Source organism: Prinia subflava, chromosome 3, assembly GCF_021018805.1.
Source record: "Prinia subflava isolate CZ2003 ecotype Zambia chromosome 3, Cam_Psub_1.2, whole genome shotgun sequence".
Taxonomy (NCBI): Eukaryota; Metazoa; Chordata; class Aves; order Passeriformes; family Cisticolidae; genus Prinia; species Prinia subflava.
In genome coordinates this window covers 16,884,454-16,903,424 of record NC_086249.1, presented here as the reverse complement: position 1 = coordinate 16,903,424, position 18,971 = coordinate 16,884,454, and the positions used below count along the sequence as shown (strand labels likewise).

Here is an 18,971-nt window from a genome sequence, read left to right as displayed (position 1 = left end):
AATGAGCTGACTGCAGGCCCCATTCCTCGTCCCCCTGCACTGCCCAGGAGACCAGGTAATGATATCGGGAGCAAAGCTGAGTCTGGGAAGAAAGGAGGGGTTTCGTGGAGGTGTTTCAGATTTGCTCTTGTTTCTCATTATGCTGCTCTGATTTTGATTAGCAGTAACTTCAACTCATTTTCCCAAAGTCAAGTCTGTTTTGCCTGTGACAGTAATGGCTGAACGACCTCTTTCTGTCCTTACCTCAACTCATGAGGCTTTTATTTTCTCTTCCCTGCCCCACAGGGAGTGACAGATTGGCCTGAAGGGCACCTGGCAGCTAGACAAGGTCAACCCACCACATATCTAATTTCTAACAAGTTTCTCCAGTAAAGGAAGAATTCTATACTAGTAAACCATGACAATTATTTTGCACAGAAATGAGAAATTTTGTCAGTTAGGGACTGCCCTTACTCACCCTACAAACCACATGGTTCCAAACATATTCTCACTCTGGGTTTCAAAAAAGCCCTAAAAATGCAAGCCTCAAGCTGAAGGCTGTCCCAAAGCAATAAGCAACAGGAGGAAAACTCCCTTTTCTATTTTCTATCTCATTATGAGGAACAAGGGAACTATGCTCACCGACTCATGCACGTGCTAGATGAGAAATTATTTTATCTTATGGCTGCTAGATGACTCACTTGGAATGGCTGAATAGTTTCACTCCAATTCATGGAGAGCAGTACAAAGAGGACAAGTTGTTAGCATTAATTACATAAGGCCAGAAGGTTCAGAAGAGATCTTCTAAGACCTTCTAATCTTTATTATTACTCAATCAAGTCACAGCTAAAGGTATTATTCTGTGGAGATCCCTGCAAAAAGTATCTTTCCAGGGGGATCAAACTGTCATCTTCATACTTTTCACATACTTTATACACAGTTTTAGCAGACAAATCACTTCTGATGCTTTTTACTCTTTAAAGTCAACTTCCTAGGAAGTCAGGAGAAATCTTACGAAGGCCACGTTGTTTCCCAACCAAGCCTGTCAGACCTATGTTTGTAACATGACATATATATTACCTCTTTCTTCTGGAAGGCATTGAATCAAAGAGATTTCAGAGCTCCTTTGTGTTTGTGAAAATTTAATGATACATGTAGCATTGGTGGTAGTACTGACATTCTTCAAAGGGATGGAAAGCTCCTGGTTCGGATAACTCCATGGATTGTTACTCAGCTTCCAAGCATAACTCAGAGACTCCTGGAAATGTGCTGTACAGTTTAATACAAGTTCATCATCGCTGGTGTTGCAACTTATTTTAGGTTCTGGAAGGGAATCTAGAAGGAGAGAAAACATTCTGTATTACCTTAGTTATGAACTATATAGAATTTCAGCCCAGGACAAGGGCTGGAGCAACAAAAGCAGCAGGAGAGTGCATAGACAAAAGTGTGGGGGTGTGTGCACACGTGCATGAGAGAGAAATGTGTCTCTGAAAGTGACCTGTAAACCACCTGTTTGTGGTTCTCCCAGGCCTAGCCCAAGAGTCCTCAAAGTTCACTGTCCTTGGGACTGATAGACACACTGCTCACATTTATTTCCCAAAGGCTACTAGTGAGCCTGAGTAGATCTGAACAGGATGATACCACAGATATTCAGGCATGTGCAATATGCCTGGAGGAATATCTTTGATACATAATGTCTGGGATTACCTGGTCAGCTTGCTCAAATAGTTTGGTTGTCGCCCTGAAAGTGCAGTGTGCTGTCTACACACATTCTCAAAGTCATCCCAAGGTGTAATGATGGGCACACAAATGAGATGCCACCTTTGAAAACTTGTTCAAAGTGCCTAAGCAACTTAAAAATAGAGACAAAGAACAGCTCCCTCTTTCTGTTGGCTTCCCTGACAAATACACAACGTGTTTTCTAGACATTTTAAAGTGAATAGTGGTTCACATTCTTTATGCAGTTCTTCCAGTACTTACCTAACACAACAAGTTTTAAAGTTAAGTAGTGATCTTGCCCAGAATGCCGGTACTGTAACTCATATGTGCCAGCATCATCCTTCTCCAGGTTAACTATAGTCAAGGATCCATTCTCCATAAGTACACCCCTGTTGCGGAGAAGACCGAAATATTTCGGATTGTTTTGCCCTTCCCATTCAGCCACTTTATGCTTGTCTTTCCTCCAGACAGGTTCCACCATTTTTTGGTCTATTTGTACTGGAAAACTAAAATTTTCTCCCATGATGCCTACTATGTCCATACAGTAGATGTGTGCTATAGGGGAGGGAAAAAAGAAAAAGTTACTTCCACAATCATTTTATAAAACACTGCTTGACTAATGCCATATGCAATATCATACCCATTCAAATTAAGGTTAGAAGCACATCACAAAGTTGCAAACTAAGGTACACATCAGTTAAGAGTTACCCAAACCCAGGCTGCCAGTACAATTGCATGACAGGCACAGCAAAGGAATCCCGTTTCCACATTCTGGTCCCAGGCAGATAATTGCCCCAGTGATCTTCCCTGTCCTAAGCCCCTCTATTCTCAATGCTTTCTCTCTGGTCACTTCAATTAGGTCTCCTGCCCATGATCTGGTAAAAAATATTAAATGAAGAATTGTCACCGCCAATATCTGTTTTAGTGTCTTGTTGCAGAACACCCAGACTGAAGTTCCTGCTGATCAAATAAACTGCAGTTTTCCCAGTATGAATATTCACAGTTAATAAAAAGCACACTTCTGATACAAAACTGCTACTGAGTTGAAAGCACCTGCTCTGAAGTCATGGGGGTATTAGGGATTTCCCTTGAAATGTAACTTAAGCAAGTTTACTTCACAATCAATATATGTGAAACAGCATCTCATCCTCTGAGATCTTGCAGAGCTGTCAGCACGAATGAAGCTGTTCAGAAACCTCCACTGTTTTAAGTTTTGAGTCAATTGCACTCTGCTAAAAATGCCCAGGCATTCAATATAAATAAATAAACCACAGCAGAAGAGAGGTAAGAGATTTCCCCTAATTTTCATTGAAAACAGGCACATTTGTGAGAAAAAAACCCTACTGATCTAAGAGACAAAATCCTGCTGTGGAGAAGAGATCACAACCTTTAAACCATCAGCATCCCTGCATCTCTGCTTCAGTCTTCAGCAATCATCTTCCACTTCCAAATAGCTCAAATGGCTCTAAAACAATTGCAAGATCACTGCCATGGCAGACAGGAACATAAACAAAAACACTTTGCTATCAAGTTCAAGTGACACTTGCATTTAGGAATCGATTTTGGTCCACAGTAGCTGGTAACTTTTTACTTGTACATTGGAGGAAGGGCATGGTTAAGATACAAATGAGGTCTCATATTAAGGCAGGATTCCCAATCTGCACCATGTAAAACCTCCCTTTAAACAGTAGCTATGCATGGTGGAACAAATATTTCAGATGTCTACTCCTCAAGCCGACTGCTTCCAAGTGGCAGATAGTATTTTGGGTTTTATCTTTTAAAAATTTTTTTCCTAAATGGCATCAATTTAAGGACCCAACAATTCCTACATCCTGACAAACAGAAGGCCAGCTAGGCCTCCCTTTCCTACTGGCGAAGGACAGTGCTCGTCAGCTGTTCTGCCACGCCACAGAAACACAGACCTTCTCGGACAGGACAGTGAACACAAGCAATAGAAACACTCTTCTGTGTGCTTGGCTAGAGAACTGCACACACACGTCTTCTCCATGCCTTACTTTTCATGGAATATCCAATTTACCCACGAAAGCACTCTTCTCGTGTCCCTGGAATTGCAGCTTCTTGTTGTCTGCGCTTACGTGGTCGCCTTTTCCAGGCAGAGGAATTGTAGAAATAATCAGGGTAAGCTATCAACTCCCACATCTTGTCAACACAACCTTCCTGCTTTCTTTGTATTCTATCGTGTTCAGGCAGATTTAAACATTTTACTTCAGCATCCCTTTCCACCTATCTCAATTAATGATTTCCAGAAGAAAGGAGAACTCAGAAACTCCAGACTTTGTGTCTGAAGACCACAAGATTGCAAGATTCTGGGTAGGGTGGAATGCTGTTTTGATCTGACAAAGCCTGGAGTTTTGTTAGAGACCTTTGTTTCATAAAGACAATTTCCAGGAGAGCATATTCCTCAAGAAGTCATCCCTCACTGCCTAAGAAATATGGTATTCCTAGCATGGAGAAAACCTCCCTCCTCTTCCCACTGTGAAATTCTACCTCTTGGTAGCTTTGGGTCACAGACACAACCAGGCTGTGGTGGCCTGATACCAGCATAAGCCAAACCACAGTGGCTGTCGACAAGAGCCTTTAGCAAGGACTCACAGAACTAAGCACTAAGAACATGAGCAAGGACAGCCACCACTGATCAGCCAACCACTTGTAACTCCCTACATTTGAGTGCTGATCCAGGTAAATGATTCACGTCTTTGCTCTCTTTCAGTTAGTCACAAGTTCTAGGCTGGAATTACAAGAGCAAAATTTTTGCTTCTACAAGCCCAGGAGTGGAAGGAAAGCAGAGCTGAGAAAAACCCACTTTTTCTCTCCACGGGTTCTGCATGGCACAGGGGGGCACTGCTGTCTTCAGCACACTCTCTTCTTGCTGGCAGGTCCAGCAGCAGGACAAGGAAAAGCTTATTCCTCAAGGATAACAGTCACCTCCTCCCACCTTAAAACATCCAATCTCTGGTTTTATTTCCCTGCTTTTCTGGTCTAGCAAAAATGTGAAGAAGTCCCCAGTCAGTGCCATCAGCTTCCTTTTTTAAAAGAAATACAGAAATGTTGCGTAAGGTCATAACCACGCATCTTTGAGCTTCTGGAAAAAGCATGTGTCATCATGTTTTCTAAATTCCTAAGAAACCCCCATCTTTTCTACTTCATTCTATATGGAAACAAATTTCCTATTTCACAGTGAGCAAAGAGGGAGAAGTGACAACCAAATTCTCTCACACACACTTTTTGGAAAGCTAGAAGTGCTTTCTCCCTCTCTTGTTGTAGCCTATTATTCCAAGAGGAAGTTCACACAACAAAACAGTGCTGTGCTAAGGTCTCCAGTAGCCTCTACAGAAACCATCAGATTATCTGCTCCTGTACCTCCTAAAACCCACACCAAATTCCTTCTTATGCCAAGTCTTTGTGTTCTGTCCTTCTAGTCAAATCACATGTCAAAGTGGCATGGGTAAAGAGGAGCTAACACTGTGTGGGCAAAGCCTCTTCTGCAAACCCATCACCTCACCATGTCTACATCATCTTCTGCTCCCACTTCTCCACTAGCCAGACCCACACAACTCAGTGCTGTACTCGAGTTTCAGTACTCCCCAGACTACTTCTGGCTCTTTCAGCATTTTAGTAGGCTAAAGGCATCCATATTCAGTTCGGACTAAGTAGAACTTAATACTTCATTTACCAGCAAAATGCTTCAATATTGTATTTGTCTACTTGGTTTGACTTTCTTCACTACTTTTCTTGGAGCTGATGTAAAGCCTAGTTATTTTGGAGAACATCTGTAAGCTAAGGCCTTTTTATTTTTAATGCTATCATTAATTTTTTTGGTCTGAAATACCTATTTGAAATGCTTATAGGTATATATTAGGTCTGTACAGGCAGCAGCTGTGTTCTTCCATTGCCATTAAGACACTAACATTCCACCTGCTGAAAATGGGTGGAAAAGTCCTTACTAATTAGTTTATGGCAAGGAACTATTTGCTTCAGGAGTAGGGCTTTCTAAAGAGTAGATTTTTCTTTTATTTGTTGTAACTTCCCAACTACTCCTCTCTTCAGCTTTTTAAAAAATTTGAATTCCCCCATCAACTGTAACCAGCAGACAGTTATGTTCCTTCCTAACCCTCAAAACCACCAGGTGCAGAAAAATCTGAAATAAATGTTCAGTTCAGAAGGACTATGAGAATATTTACCAACCATAGTCCTCTCAATTCCCCCACAGGCCACAAACACAACCCACTTCCTAAACTCCAGTAAGAAAGCACTTAGACCCACGGTGTAAAAGCACAGGCAAAAGCTGCACCCAGGAGAGAGAGAACACAGATGACAATAAGATGTAGCAGCAGCCCAGGCTGGTACAAGAGAAAATGACATTTGTGCAGGAATGAATGCAAATCCTACATGCAACATCCAAAGCAGAGGTGTTCTCCTGAATACTGCAGCACGTTCACAGATGTGTGTGTTGCTCCTCTGGACAATGTGGGACTGCATCTACAGAGCTCTACACATCAGCAAAGGCAGGACCCAAGGGTGGCACCTACCAACAGACCTGGGTCCCTCCTCACCACAAATCCCATACCTTCAGTCATATCCCTCAGCAAGGGCCCAACAACAGGCAGCACTCCCATGTAGAGGCTACCCAGTCATTTTAAAACTATGCTGGTGACCAAAAGCACAGGGATGATTTACCTATTCCTCCTTCTCCCCTTTTTTGTCTGCCTGTTCCTGCAGTGAAACAGGCAGGCAGGCAGTGCAATCTGCTGATAGACTGTACTTGACACACTCCCCCAACTCCGGCCAAAGAAACAACAAAAACCCACAGAAGGACAGTAATTCCCAGATGGGACTCACTGTGGGAACACCAGTGCTCGTGCAGGGAATGGAGCAGAAGTGAGCGAAATGCGGAAGAACGAGGGTGAGAACAGAGGAGGGGCAGGCACTGATCTCTTTTCTGTGGTGACCAGTGACAGGACCTGAGGAAATGGCCTGAAGCTGTCAGGGGAGGTTTAGGTTGGATATTAGAAAAAGGTTCTTCACCCTGAGGGTGGCTGGGCACTGGGACAGGCCAGGGAGAGAAAGCACTGGGAATTGCCACTTTTAGCAGTGGTAAACTATTACAGAGGATCATTGTGTCCTGCAGATTATTGATTATTTACAGTCTCTAGGCTTTGCTTAGGGACAGAACTGACTTGCATTTAAGCCTGCCTTGAACTATGAAAAAAGCAGATTTGAAAGCAATCCAGAGACACTGGAACAGGTTGCCCAGAGAATGGATGCCCCATCCCTGGCTGTGTTCAAGGCCAGTCTGGATGCAGCTCTGAGCAATCTGGTCTAGTGGAAGGTGTCCCTGCCCATGGCAGAGGGTTGGAACTGGATGACCATTAAGGTCTCCTCCAACCCAAACCATTCTATGATTCCAAATCCTCTATTATTCCCAGCATCCTGACAGCAGCATTTCCTATGCTGTCTTCATGTAGGCTCCATGATCAACAGCACTGATAAAATAATCTGTCTTGGTAACTCTTTCCTTCAGTGGGGTTTGTTTTCAGCCACATCATCTTTGCAGTTCTACTTATAGAGGATGGCACAAACTGACGCCATAGACAGGAACTGCTCTCAACCTGTGGCAACATCAGCTTAAACAGACTCCACAACCTCTGTGTCTTACAAACCCTGTATCACCCAGCCAGCCACACTACCCTGAACACGGCCAATTGGCTCTCCTGAGGCTGGAAACAGAAAGGAGGACCAGTAACGAAAAAATCAAAAATAAACAGACTTAAACCCACTTTTTTTTTGTTTGTTTGTTTGGGTTTTTTTTGTTTGTTTTTTGTTTTTTGTTTTTTGTTTTTTTTATGATGAAGCCTTTAACACACTCAGGATGGAAGAAGTCTGTGAATGCAATCTAGAGATAATCTTGGCTTTCTAAAGTCTAAGACCATTAATTATATTAAGGCAAGAAACTATCAGAATTTTTTTTCACTGTGTTCATCCTGTAGTATTAAATAGCAATGGCAAAAATATTGTTTCATTTTCATTTTATATGGCATAACAACCTCAGCTCTTATCAAGAGTCTTCAAGCAGACGGCAGAGGTTTGGTTTGGTTTTTTTCTTTCTCTGTGAGGAATTTATTCTGAATTCTGAATAAACAGAATTCCTCTGTTTATTCACAACAGAGATTCAAGAGTAAGGGGACAGGTCAGCACAAACAGGTGTCAGCTTCACAGTGCTCCATTTATACTACTTAAAATTGTGTTTGACATTTCTATTAGGAACACACAAAATAACCACATTCCACAAACAACCTGAATTTGTTAGGAGTCTAGATTTTCCCACATTCATCACAATGCCTTGTAGTGCAGTTTCTGTGACACCTCTCATGGAGTGGAGAGACACAGAAGAAACATTGAGCAATCTCAGTGTTTTTCTGATCAATAAAAATGCAGAAAGGAGCATATATCTGTTTGTATAGAGAAAAAAAGAAGACAGGAAATTTTAAAATAATAATTTAAAAAATAAGCCAGGCCAAACTTGTTGAACTGCCTAATGACACAGACAAAAGAAGTCACATTGAGGGAAGTCTGGTTTCTATGCTGGTCAGTCTCAGAAGAAGTCTGAAAGAAAAATAATTTTTCTCAGCGCTCAGGCTGTCAGTCTATGCTCAGTACTAGAGATGGCAACTTCTGCTTTTAGGTGAACCAGGTTTTCTCAGCTTAACTCAATTATAAAAAAGTTAAATTAAGAAATGAAGCAATCATTAATGCAAACATACAATGAAAATGGTATTAAGGAATCCATCTAAATATGCAAGAACTAGAAGGCAGTAAAATTGCATAAAAAAGAGTTGATGCTCAGAACACTGAAAGAATTCTGTGGCTTTCAGATGAGCCTTAATACAGACACAGAATGCTCCTAGGTGCTCTAGGTCACATTTCCAGTTTGCTTCCCATATCCTCTCTGCTTTTGGGGCAGGATTCTGATGCAGCTAAAGCAAGCAGAAGTTTGGCTGCCATCTGCCGTGCAACAGAACTGCGTTCCCACAGGAGTGGCTGGCACTGTGATCCTCCTGGTGAGGTATTATTCATTCACCTCCTCTACAGGAAGGACACAAAGATCTCTCTGTGGATTCCTTCACCAACCTAGGCCACAGATACCACATTAACTTTCTTTCCACCCACATACAACATCCAGGATCCCAAATCTGAACAGAGTTTTTGTCGGAGTCCATGTTTCCATGGATCCTAGGCAAATTGGTGCCCCTCGTTTTAAGAGCGGCGTACATTGCTATACATAAGCAACGGCCAGGTCTCTCCAGACGACTGCTCGATTTAGCTGTTGGGATGAAAACAGCCTTTGCCCCGCGGGGGCCTTTTACAAGAATCTGTATCCCGAAGGAAGGATAAGGGCGGTGTTCTAAGGCTTTCTCCAGGACGCTGGAAAAGCTGCCGTTCCTACTAGCGAAATAACGGTCTGGAGTAATCCTAAATATGGGGAATAATTTGTCTAAAGAACAAAACCACATCTATGATTGTTTAAAGTTACTGATTTTGAATAATGGCTATGATGTTTCTGGAAAGGATTTGAAGGTATTACTCTAAAACTGCTACTTTAACTGCTACTTTAAAACTGTAAAACTTTTTAACTAATCAGAAATGGAAATTGCAAACTTCGAACTTACTTTATTCAGTAAAGCTGCATCGCAAACTGTTGAGGTAACCCGGGACCGCGATTCGCTTCTAGGGGCGGTGGGGGGCAAAGATGAATCTCTGTCTGTTCCTCAGCAACAAGAGTTTGTTCCCCCGGCTGCCGAGCCCATGCCGCGGCCCGGGAGCCGCGGGACAGAGGACGATACAGCTCCACCGCACCCAGCCGCGAGCTCGGGAGCACAAACACAGACTGCAGCATGGTCAGAGCCCCCCTGCCAGCTCCAGCCGCGGACCCGGGCTGCGGAGGGACTCCCCCCGCCACACAAAGGCCCGTGCTGGGAGAACCCGAACTCTTCGGGAGTCCCGCCGCAGCCCACCCCCGCAAGGATCATGGATCGTTCACAAACTAAAACCTTGCCGTCCTTTACACCGCTGCACGGTCCGGTGGCAGCCGTGGCTCTCATCCTACGGGAGCCGCCGCTGCCGCCGCTGCCGCCGCCCGACCACGGCACGGGAGACTCTGCACCTAACCTGTCATAACCCATCGGACACCGCCATCCAGGAGCGCGACCGCGAGAGCCGCTGCCAGCACCCACGCCGCCATCACACGAACACGCGGTTTGTACTGGCCGCGGAAAACAAGCAGCCCTGCGGAGTGATGTCATGCGTGCGCCAGCCCACACCGTCCTGCCTTCAGCGCCTGAGCCCGTGCCTGTGAGCCCGGACTCTCCACTGACCCCCCCGATCCTGCACAGACCTCGGACAATACCAACGCTGCAACAAGAGGGGGGAACAGGGGAGGGCAGGCACCAAAGTAAAACAACCACACAGGACATCCGTGAGAGACACCATAAGACTATTATGCACCAAAACACAGACATAAATAACACTTGCTCGGACAGTGACTCAGATTTATTAATTTTAGACCCAGCAGACTTAAACTGGGAAGCAGATTTAGTCACTTCTAACATAGAACACCCTTCATCTCAGCCTGAATGGAGGCTTCCTCCAAGAGAGGCTCAGCAGGAGTCCCTGGCTGCAGAGCTGTTTGTGGCTTTGTCAGTGAGGGATGGCAGACAGGGTGTCAACTTATTACAGACACTAAATCATGGGGACACTGAGGATCCTGCTTGTGAAGCTCTGGTGTTGACTCAGTCAATAACAACCGCAAAAGAGACTTATCCAGACATAAAGCAGGGAACATTAGAGACATTTCTCATGTTTTTAGATCACCTGATAGATGTCATAGACACACAATGTAACAATGACCTGGCTTGTCTTTATATGGAAAATTTCTGTCCAGCATCTCTTCTGGACTTTTTCAGTCCAGTTGCAGGGAAACTAGTCACCACCAAAAAGTACAACAACATCTAACTTGTACTCTAATTAATACAGAAATACATTACCATATGAAGCACAATCACAATGGAGAGTAGAATAGAAATGGATTTAATAGAAATGGACTTTTAATTAGAGTCATTTATTATATATGTATGTTTGAGTTAAGTTATATTTTAGTAATCTGTTAATATTAAGATAAACTTTTATATAGTTTAGTTTAAGTATAGTCAGTGTGGTTTAGTTTAAGTATAGGTTAAGTATTGTTCAATTAAATTATGTTAGGTTAAGTTTAAATTCTGTTAAGTTTAAGTTATTTTTAAGTTTTGGTAGGTTTAAGTTTTATAAGATTTAAATAATATTAAGTCTATATCCTATTAAGGTTTTTATCGCATATGAGTTTTGTTAAGATTTATTCATATTAAGTGTTGTTTGTTTTTAAGAAAATATGCTCATTTTAGTTGTAAAGTTAAATTAGTTCTAGAGATAAGATGCTTCACGGGAACAGCAATGATGAAACATTGGAAAACACCTATTAGTAGATGGAGGAAGATGAAAGGTTTGGAAGGTTTGAAAGGTTTTATCATTAGCTGCATTTCACAAAGCCACATTAGGATTGTTGTTGGTTGTAAGCTGTTTTAGTGAAGTTTCCCTTTTTGTAAGTTATAAGTATATGATAGTTTAGAAAGGTATTATTTCAATTTTCTAGGATGATTAGTGTTGATATATTAATTATTTGATGTGAATTTGTTAATTTTCCTTATTTGCAGAGGATTTTTGATGTGCTTTAATATCCTTCTTCTAACTATATAAGGACACGTGTCATTTCAAGATCTTTCCTTTATTTTTTAATTGTTTAAGTATTTCATAATTGCTATTGTTAGGATCTTTGTTTTAGAAATGTATTAAAGGACCTCACTCCAGTTTAGAGCCCGAGCCTTGGCCAAGCCCTGACTCTATCTGGATGGATGTTCTGCTAAAAGCTCAGATGGTTTCTGCTTCAAAAAACAAATTCAAGTCATTTTGACTTGACAATTTGACCCTGTAAAATGACAGCTGAACCAATTTTCAGGGTGGACCTGAGCATCTTGCCCAGGAAAGGTGGTCTGGGTCCAAACTGAAAAAAGGTTCCAAAAGCTGTCTGCAGACTCTGAGATGAAAGCACAGTGTTTTAGTAATTAGTAATTATCTTATTTTACATATGTAATTGTTAAAAGTCACCAATTATGCCTGTTCTTCATTGTTGTACCTGAATTTTCCTGATTTCTGTCAGTACTTAACAGAGTTATGCATTTGTTTAGAGTACCTGTGCACTTATGTAATATTCACATCAATCATAAATATTGCCCAGTCTACCAGCTGGTGCAATTTTCTGTATTTATAGGAGCTGTCAACTCATTAGAATGGAGAAGTGTAAAATATCCACCAGTCAGTGGATGTTCTTTAAGTGCAATTTTACACCGGTACACACAGGGAAAAGGTTTTTTTTAGTTTAGAAATCTAGAAACAGGACAAATTGAAGGTACACTTTCTCTATTAACCTGGGGCGAAGGGCTTGCTTGTGTTTCTGCAGATTTGAGCCCAGGTGAATTCTAGTATAGAATGTGAAGAAGACAGCGAGCACAGAAACACGCTGACCACTCCATGAACAGATGAGCAAGCACGCAGACGTGAACTGCGCAGAGATTCCAATTTGCACCTGCCATCGTGTGCTTCAGTCACAAAAGACTTTGGACTTTGGGGATTTAATGTGGGAATCTGTAGTAATGTAGAATTTCTGTTAGTAGATGTGGGGAACAATTGTATGTTATCCTTTTGCCTCTTGCTTTGCTTGCTTTTAGTAGCACAGATTTTTTTTTCCTAGTTAGCCAAACCTAAAACTAATATAGATGATTAATAAGGTTGTTAAGAAAGTCTACACGTGTAAACAAAGAGGGGGAGATGTCGGAGTCCATGTTTCCATGGATCCTCCACAGAGAGTGAAAAGTACAGAGATAGAATTAAAGCCTTTAGAAAAATTAGAATGTATAAAAGCTTTAAATGCACAAAGTAGAAATCTAACCCTTAGCTTTAAGCTTTGCATGCCCTAAGTCCTAGTTCAGTGTAGAAGGACACAGCTTCAGGCCTAGTGATAGAGTACAGACATAACAAAAATACAGTAGGGTACTGTTTATAATTTTTAGTATGAGTTTTATGTACAACAAGGTAGAACCTTATGCTAGTAAGACAGAGTTTTACGTTAATAGATATGCTTTGTGCGTAGGTTTTGACGCTGATTTTCGTAGTTTTATGAACTTTAGAATTGTACCTAGATTGGTTAGTGTGTAGATAAAAAATATGAATATGCATTTTGCAATTTGGGATAAAAAGCCTCTGTGTCAGTCAGTCGGGGGGACAGATTGGAGGAATTGGTCGAGTGATCAATCTGATCAATCGATCCAACCTCCACCTCCTGCAGCCTGAGGAAGGAGCCTTGCCAGGGAGCCGAATGGGATTCTAAAGGTATCATCTAAAGGTAGCCTGGGATCTGGGCCCTGGGGTCCCGTCCCTTCCTCCTGCGAGGGTTCGGGACCCCAGGGATCTCTCCTGGCCCCTGCGATCCCGTCCCTTCCCTTTTCCCTGCGGCGTTTGCCCCGGGACTCTGTTTGGGGCTGCTGGGGAGTCTGTGAGGGTTCCTGTCTCTGCAACCGGGAACTGCAAGGGTTTGGGACCCCGGGACCCTTCCTTGTCCCTGTGACCCTGCTTTTGGGAACTCTGCCAAGTTGGGGACCCCTCCACTGCCACTGTGATCCCTGTGGCCGGGACCCCTGTCTGGGATCTGTGATCTTGTGTTCCCTTTCTGTTATTGTGACCCCATGGTTGGAAAACCCTGCTTGGGGTCAGATGGGAGGCTGATTTACCTAGAGGCTGTAATGTCAGATATGTGCTTTACTTATAGTCTTACTAGTTCTGCTTGTTAGGAATTCTGTGCTTTGTTTGCTGTTTCATTAGAACTCTGTGTGTTAAGATTTCTATGCTTTAGTTATTGTCTTGTTTAGACTTTGTTTGCCTAGGTTTGTAATTGGTTGTAGAATAAGGCCGCTCTTAGAACTCTCGTGCCTTCAGATATGTGCTTTTGTATAAATAAACTACTTTATTTAGATACTAAGATGTGGTAAGATCTTTAGAGACTTTATACCCGTACCCAGCCTAGGCAAGTTTTGTCTTGAACTTCCAACAACTGAAGGAGCATGCTCTTGGAAGGTCTAAAATCAGTCCTTCCATAGCCTTACAGCTTTGTGCTGTGATTGACAAATCTGAGGTTTCATCAGATAAAAAACTGACTTGGCCTGGCATTGTGAAAAGCAGGAATTCCTATGTGAGTAGGAATCCTGAAGACACCAAAGCTACACTGCAACTTCAGGCTTCCACAGGGGAATGAAGAAGGGCATCATCTCCCCTGCCCTAGACATTCAGCAGTGTGACTGGGGTAAGTGCAGTGCTTTGAGTTTGGATGGAGAAAGGATTCTGGAAGGGAAGGCTGACAAAGGATGAGGATCTTCCAACAGCATCCTGGTGTTTAGAACAGGTGTTTGAAAGGCTAGAAGCTTGCATACCAAGTTGAACTGCTACTGATTTACTTCAGGCACTTGGGGCAGATCAGTCTGACTTTCAGGGTCTTGATCGTCACATAGAGAGATGACGGATTATTTTACCTTGTTAAAATTAACATGAAACATTTACACGTAGTAAACACCCACATGACAGCAATAATGCAAGCATACAAACAAAAATATGGTGTGAAACCATGCCTATTTGGTGTAGTGAACAACAGGAAAGTGTTTGCATTCCCTAAATCCTGCCCTAATCAACGACTTTAGAATCAGTTTGACAGAGAAGACAACAGAACTAACTTTTCCATTAAAGAGGATGTTGTGATACTTGCAGCCACAATTACTCTCTCCAGTTGTGCAAGCACCATCACCTCTTCCATTCAGTTGTATGCTCTTTGGAACCTGGAATCTTTTTTTTTTCCTAGGTAACTCTGCAGCAGGTGGACTGAGAGGTGCAGAGTAGCAGCAGCAGGCCAAGTTATATAACGCAAGGTAATAAAGTGCGGTGACTCTCAGGAAAAGTTACAAGAAGATACTCAGTTCATCATGCATTAGTCACTCAGTGCTCTCTGGAAAAGCACTGCAGGTGAGATGAGAAATCGCACCCGAGGCTTAAGGCAGGCAGACTCATGAGGATGTGCAGTGTCCTGGCTTCTCCGCTGGTCCTCCCTGCACAGCTGGACCCCCGATGCTCCCTTACAGAACACGATCTCTCCATATCAATTAAATAAAACAAGGTGAAGACCTCTGGAATAGTATGAGGAGGAAATCACAGGGAGTTGCTCTGAACTCTCAGCAGCAGAGAAGTTCCTTTTTTAACAGGGGGATACAATAGCTCCTATTTTAGGCACATTCAGGAAACTCCCCCAAAAAAAATCCCAAAACCCAAAGTCAGAAGAAATCCCTTAGACTAAAGGAATGATAAGGTTTGATTAAATAGATTCACAGACTAAGACATGCTTTTTGGCCCATCTAGCAATAGCAGCTCACTCTGATGACAAGAAGAAAGTTTGTACATCCATCTTCAATTTCAAAAATGAACAAGTTTTATTTATACTTCTCATGTTCACAGCCCAGTGCAAGGGCTATGTGTGTAAGGACTGCCCTCCTAAGGCACAGCGGTGGCATTTGGATTGAGAAGGCCTTTGATCAGTACTTGAACAGCAGTTAATAGTAATAATTTACTTCTACCAAACAAAACAAAAAACCCGAAACAACAAAACACACACACATAAAAAAAAAGAAGTAAAACCAACCAACCAAGCAACAACAACAAAAACCAAACGAGACAAACCCAACTGCTAAGAAAACCCCAAACCAGCACAAAACGATTGAGAACTTCGACGTTTTGTCCACGAGCAAGAACGAACACAGAATACAAAATAAACAGCATATTCACGTTTAGGGATGACAAGAACACTTCTACAATAAAAGCTGGTTTCCTGACTTCTTTAACACCTCAAGGCCCGGAGGCAGGCGAGGAGGAGGCGCTGCGGTGCCGCTTCCTTGGCAGCGCGGGGTAACCTCGGCGCAGGAATGGGCACCCCGTGCGCGGGCACCCCAAAAATCGCACACATCCCCACCCCAAGCTTCCCCCTAGTATAAGTTTGAAACAAACGGGGCACAAGGAAGCTGCGGGAATAGGGTGGGCAGCTCCTGACCGTGCCGATGGCTCACATGTAACTCTCGGTTAGGTGCGGGAGGGGCGCAGCCGCCCGGGTGTGCCCGCCGGCCCCGGCAGGGCAGAGCGGGGCAGCGAGCGGCCGGGGACGGGCACAGGGAACCACCGCCGCAGGGTTCGTGTGGGGATGGCGGCGGCTGGGGCAGCTCCCTGGGCACCTCGGAACGCCCTGTAGCTCCCAAATCCCCGCCGAACCCGCCCGGGCACCTCGGAACCCCCCGCCGCCCCGCAATCCCTGCCGCGCCCGCCCCCGCCGCTCCCGGGGCAGAACGCGCCCGTCCGCCCCCGCTTCCCCAGGCGGCACCGAGAGCGGGAGAGAGGAAGGGAGAAAAGCGAAGGAGTCGGGAAGGGTCCCCCACCGCGCTCCCACAGCTTACCCAGGAGGGTCGTAAGGCACACGAGTGGAGCCAGCAGCCACATGTCTGCCCCAGCGATCACTGCCCGGACAGGAAAGCGAACCGAGCCGAACCCACCGCACCGGCAGCGCCGCCCCGTCCCGCCCCGTCCCGTCCCGCCTCCGGGCTGCATCCCCTTCTGCCGCCGGGACATCGCGTGGGCGCCTCTTCCGCGGGCTCCGGGGCGGTGCGGAGCAGGGTTTGAGCCGCGGGGCCCTCCCGTGCCCTGTGCCGTGTCGGATGCCGTGCGGGGCCTTGGGGGGCCAGGAGGTGCCCCCAAGGGGTTTGTGGTTCGTGGGGCGCGGCTCCAGCAAGCGCTGGCGGCAGAAATTGCAATGTTGCTGTTACATCAGGGAGGTTCAGCTCTGATAATTGAAAACCTGAAAGTAAATCAATGTGCTGTGGAGTGGCAGCCACGCAGGTTAGGTGAAGAACGAATTTCAGCAGGCGTCAGGCAGCTCGCCACCTGAGAAAATGATCACAGAACAGTTGGGTCAGTTCCAACCCCTCTGCCATGGGCAGCAACACCTCCGGCTCCTAGTAGTCCCTGGAGCCTGGTGTGTGACCCTCGTGCTCCCAAAAATGTCCACTGTTCTCTCCAAGGGACACCCAGTAGTATCTCCTTTGGAGGGCTGGGCTCGAGACTAAGCCTGGCCGTGCTCTCCTGTTCCACCCGAGTGAGGCTGGTATCTGGGGGTGGTGAGTGAAGGAAAAGACATCGAACAGAAACCAACTCTGACTTCTAGGGGTTTTCTTTGACACCAGCTGCTCAGCAGCCATTCACAAAACTCAAACACACTTAGATTCTGTTTCATGGATGACTGGCCTCGACACTACTAATACCACATGGTTTGGAAAAAATAAGTAGCTATTGAAAAGTTGCTACTCTGACAAATATTCCAGTGGCAGCTGTGAATCAGCTTTCATCTTTATCTCTCAGTTGGATCTCTCTCAGTATTTTGGTCCCCCCAGTCACTGTCGAGCAGCTGTGTAGGGCTATTCACCACCTCTCTGAGAGACCTCAGCTTTGCACTTCACACTACAGAATCAGAAAAAAAATCAACAGCCATTGATATCTCTAAGCAGAGGTCTTGCCAGAGTAAACACTGAAGTTATTCCAACTCTGAGGGACTTTCTCTCCCTCCTTCTAGGAGTTACTCTTTAACTCCTCGCTGGAGGCTGCAGCATGAGCTGGAATGACACTGCATCTTGAGCTGAGTGATGCTGTCTCAGTCAGTGTGTACAAAAACAGAATAATACTGATCCTTTCTCCATAGCTGTCTTGGAATGCCATGACATATAACTCACAAATGGAGTCAGGCCCATCCCATAAATTCCTTTTGCTCAGTGACAGAAACCCACATGGAGCCTTTCTGTCCCTCTGTTACCTTTTCCCCTCTGTTCTTAATCTCTGACAGGTGTCCAAGGGTTGGAGGTCCCTACCCTGTCAGGGCTCCAGGTCACAGTGTTTGTGCCAGACGTGAGACGTGGCTGTCTCCCTGCAGCACTCTCATGGCAGGAGCACATGTTCTCTGCTGCTGACTCATCCTCTTGTCAGGTAAAACCTCCTCCCAAGATGTCAGAGGCCTTGGATTGAATCTTGTTGCTGAGAGGATGCTTGCACACTACAACTTTCCTGTAGGTCATGAAATATTTGAGAGAGAAACCTGAAGCAGACAGTTTCACTTTGAAAGAGGTTATTTTAGGGTGGAAGGAACCACAGGAGGTCACCCACATGCATATAAGGCAGGCCTATGTTCTTCCTGTGAAGCTTCTCCACATTGCAGAAGATGATTAGGGCTTCACATGGCAGAAAAACTGAAAGAGAAACTTGGAGGCTGGTGCCCTCACCTAGGCTCTTCTACTTTGTAATACCTGGTAAGGATGCATTCTGCTTTATGCATACTTATACAGGCATACCAGGTGGAAGATACTTTATACATCTTCATAAAAAGCTCAAATGGCTGGTTTTCCTCCTTTCCTGACAGAGTATCCAAGCAGACTTGCCCATGTCTTCCCTTCCTCAGTTGTCAAGATAATATTTACTGTTTACTTCCTGCTCTGTCATTGCTGGGACACACCTCTGAAAGACAGGAGTTCAAATTGCTTCTTGCTGAGGTCATAGTTCTTCTGCCAATCCTGGGAACAATACAAAGCAATCTACATGCTTAACACAGAGCCGTGGTTTCTACTTCACAGGCAAATGACAGAAAATACAGGAGCTCTGAGACCAAGCATTCCAGCAGTAGGGGGATTCCAGAACTTAATGAGCAGTGAGCTAAGCTCTGGGTGTATTTCATGCCCTTCTTCGAGTCCAAAGGCCACAGGCTGAAGTTTTAAATAGTCATAAATTGCTTAGCTCACACTTGGCTTCCCCCAAGGTCTGATGCTGCTACCCCCACTGCATTGTTTCCTGTATCAAAAATTAGTTTTCCAGGCTAAGTGAATTCTCCTGTGATCAGATTTCCACCTGACCCTTGGGTATTTGCAGTGCTTACACGCCTCTGACAGCTGTTGCTTTGTGCGTGGGGACTCAACACTTTCAGCTGAGCTGGGCATTTTCAGCATTTGTTTGAATGTGCAGACAGCACATTTTTAAAATTTTCTTTT

The 18,971-nt window shown here is 44.4% G+C and overlaps 1 protein-coding gene across 3 annotated transcripts in view; it reads right to left on the bottom strand.

The window, feature by feature from the left end:
• CD58 (CD58 molecule) overlaps window positions 1-16,957 on the bottom strand; it is a 28,453-nt gene extending 11,496 nt beyond the window's left edge. Inside the window, exons 1-3 of one of the 3 annotated variants that reach the window (XM_063394068.1) lie at window positions 16,344-16,957; window positions 1,960-2,253; window positions 1,060-1,314 (exon numbers count right to left, since the gene is read on the bottom strand). In XM_063394068.1, the coding sequence (XP_063250138.1) occupies window positions 1,060-1,314; window positions 1,960-2,253; window positions 16,344-16,515 (721 nt within the window). In that variant the 5' untranslated portion in view covers window positions 16,516-16,957. Of the gene's footprint in view, window positions 1-1,059; window positions 1,315-1,959; window positions 2,254-9,885; window positions 10,115-16,343 lie in introns of those variants that run through there. The other 2 variants (XM_063394066.1, XM_063394069.1) reach the window with 2 other exon arrangements.
• Between the last annotated feature and the right edge of the window lie 2,014 nt (window positions 16,958-18,971).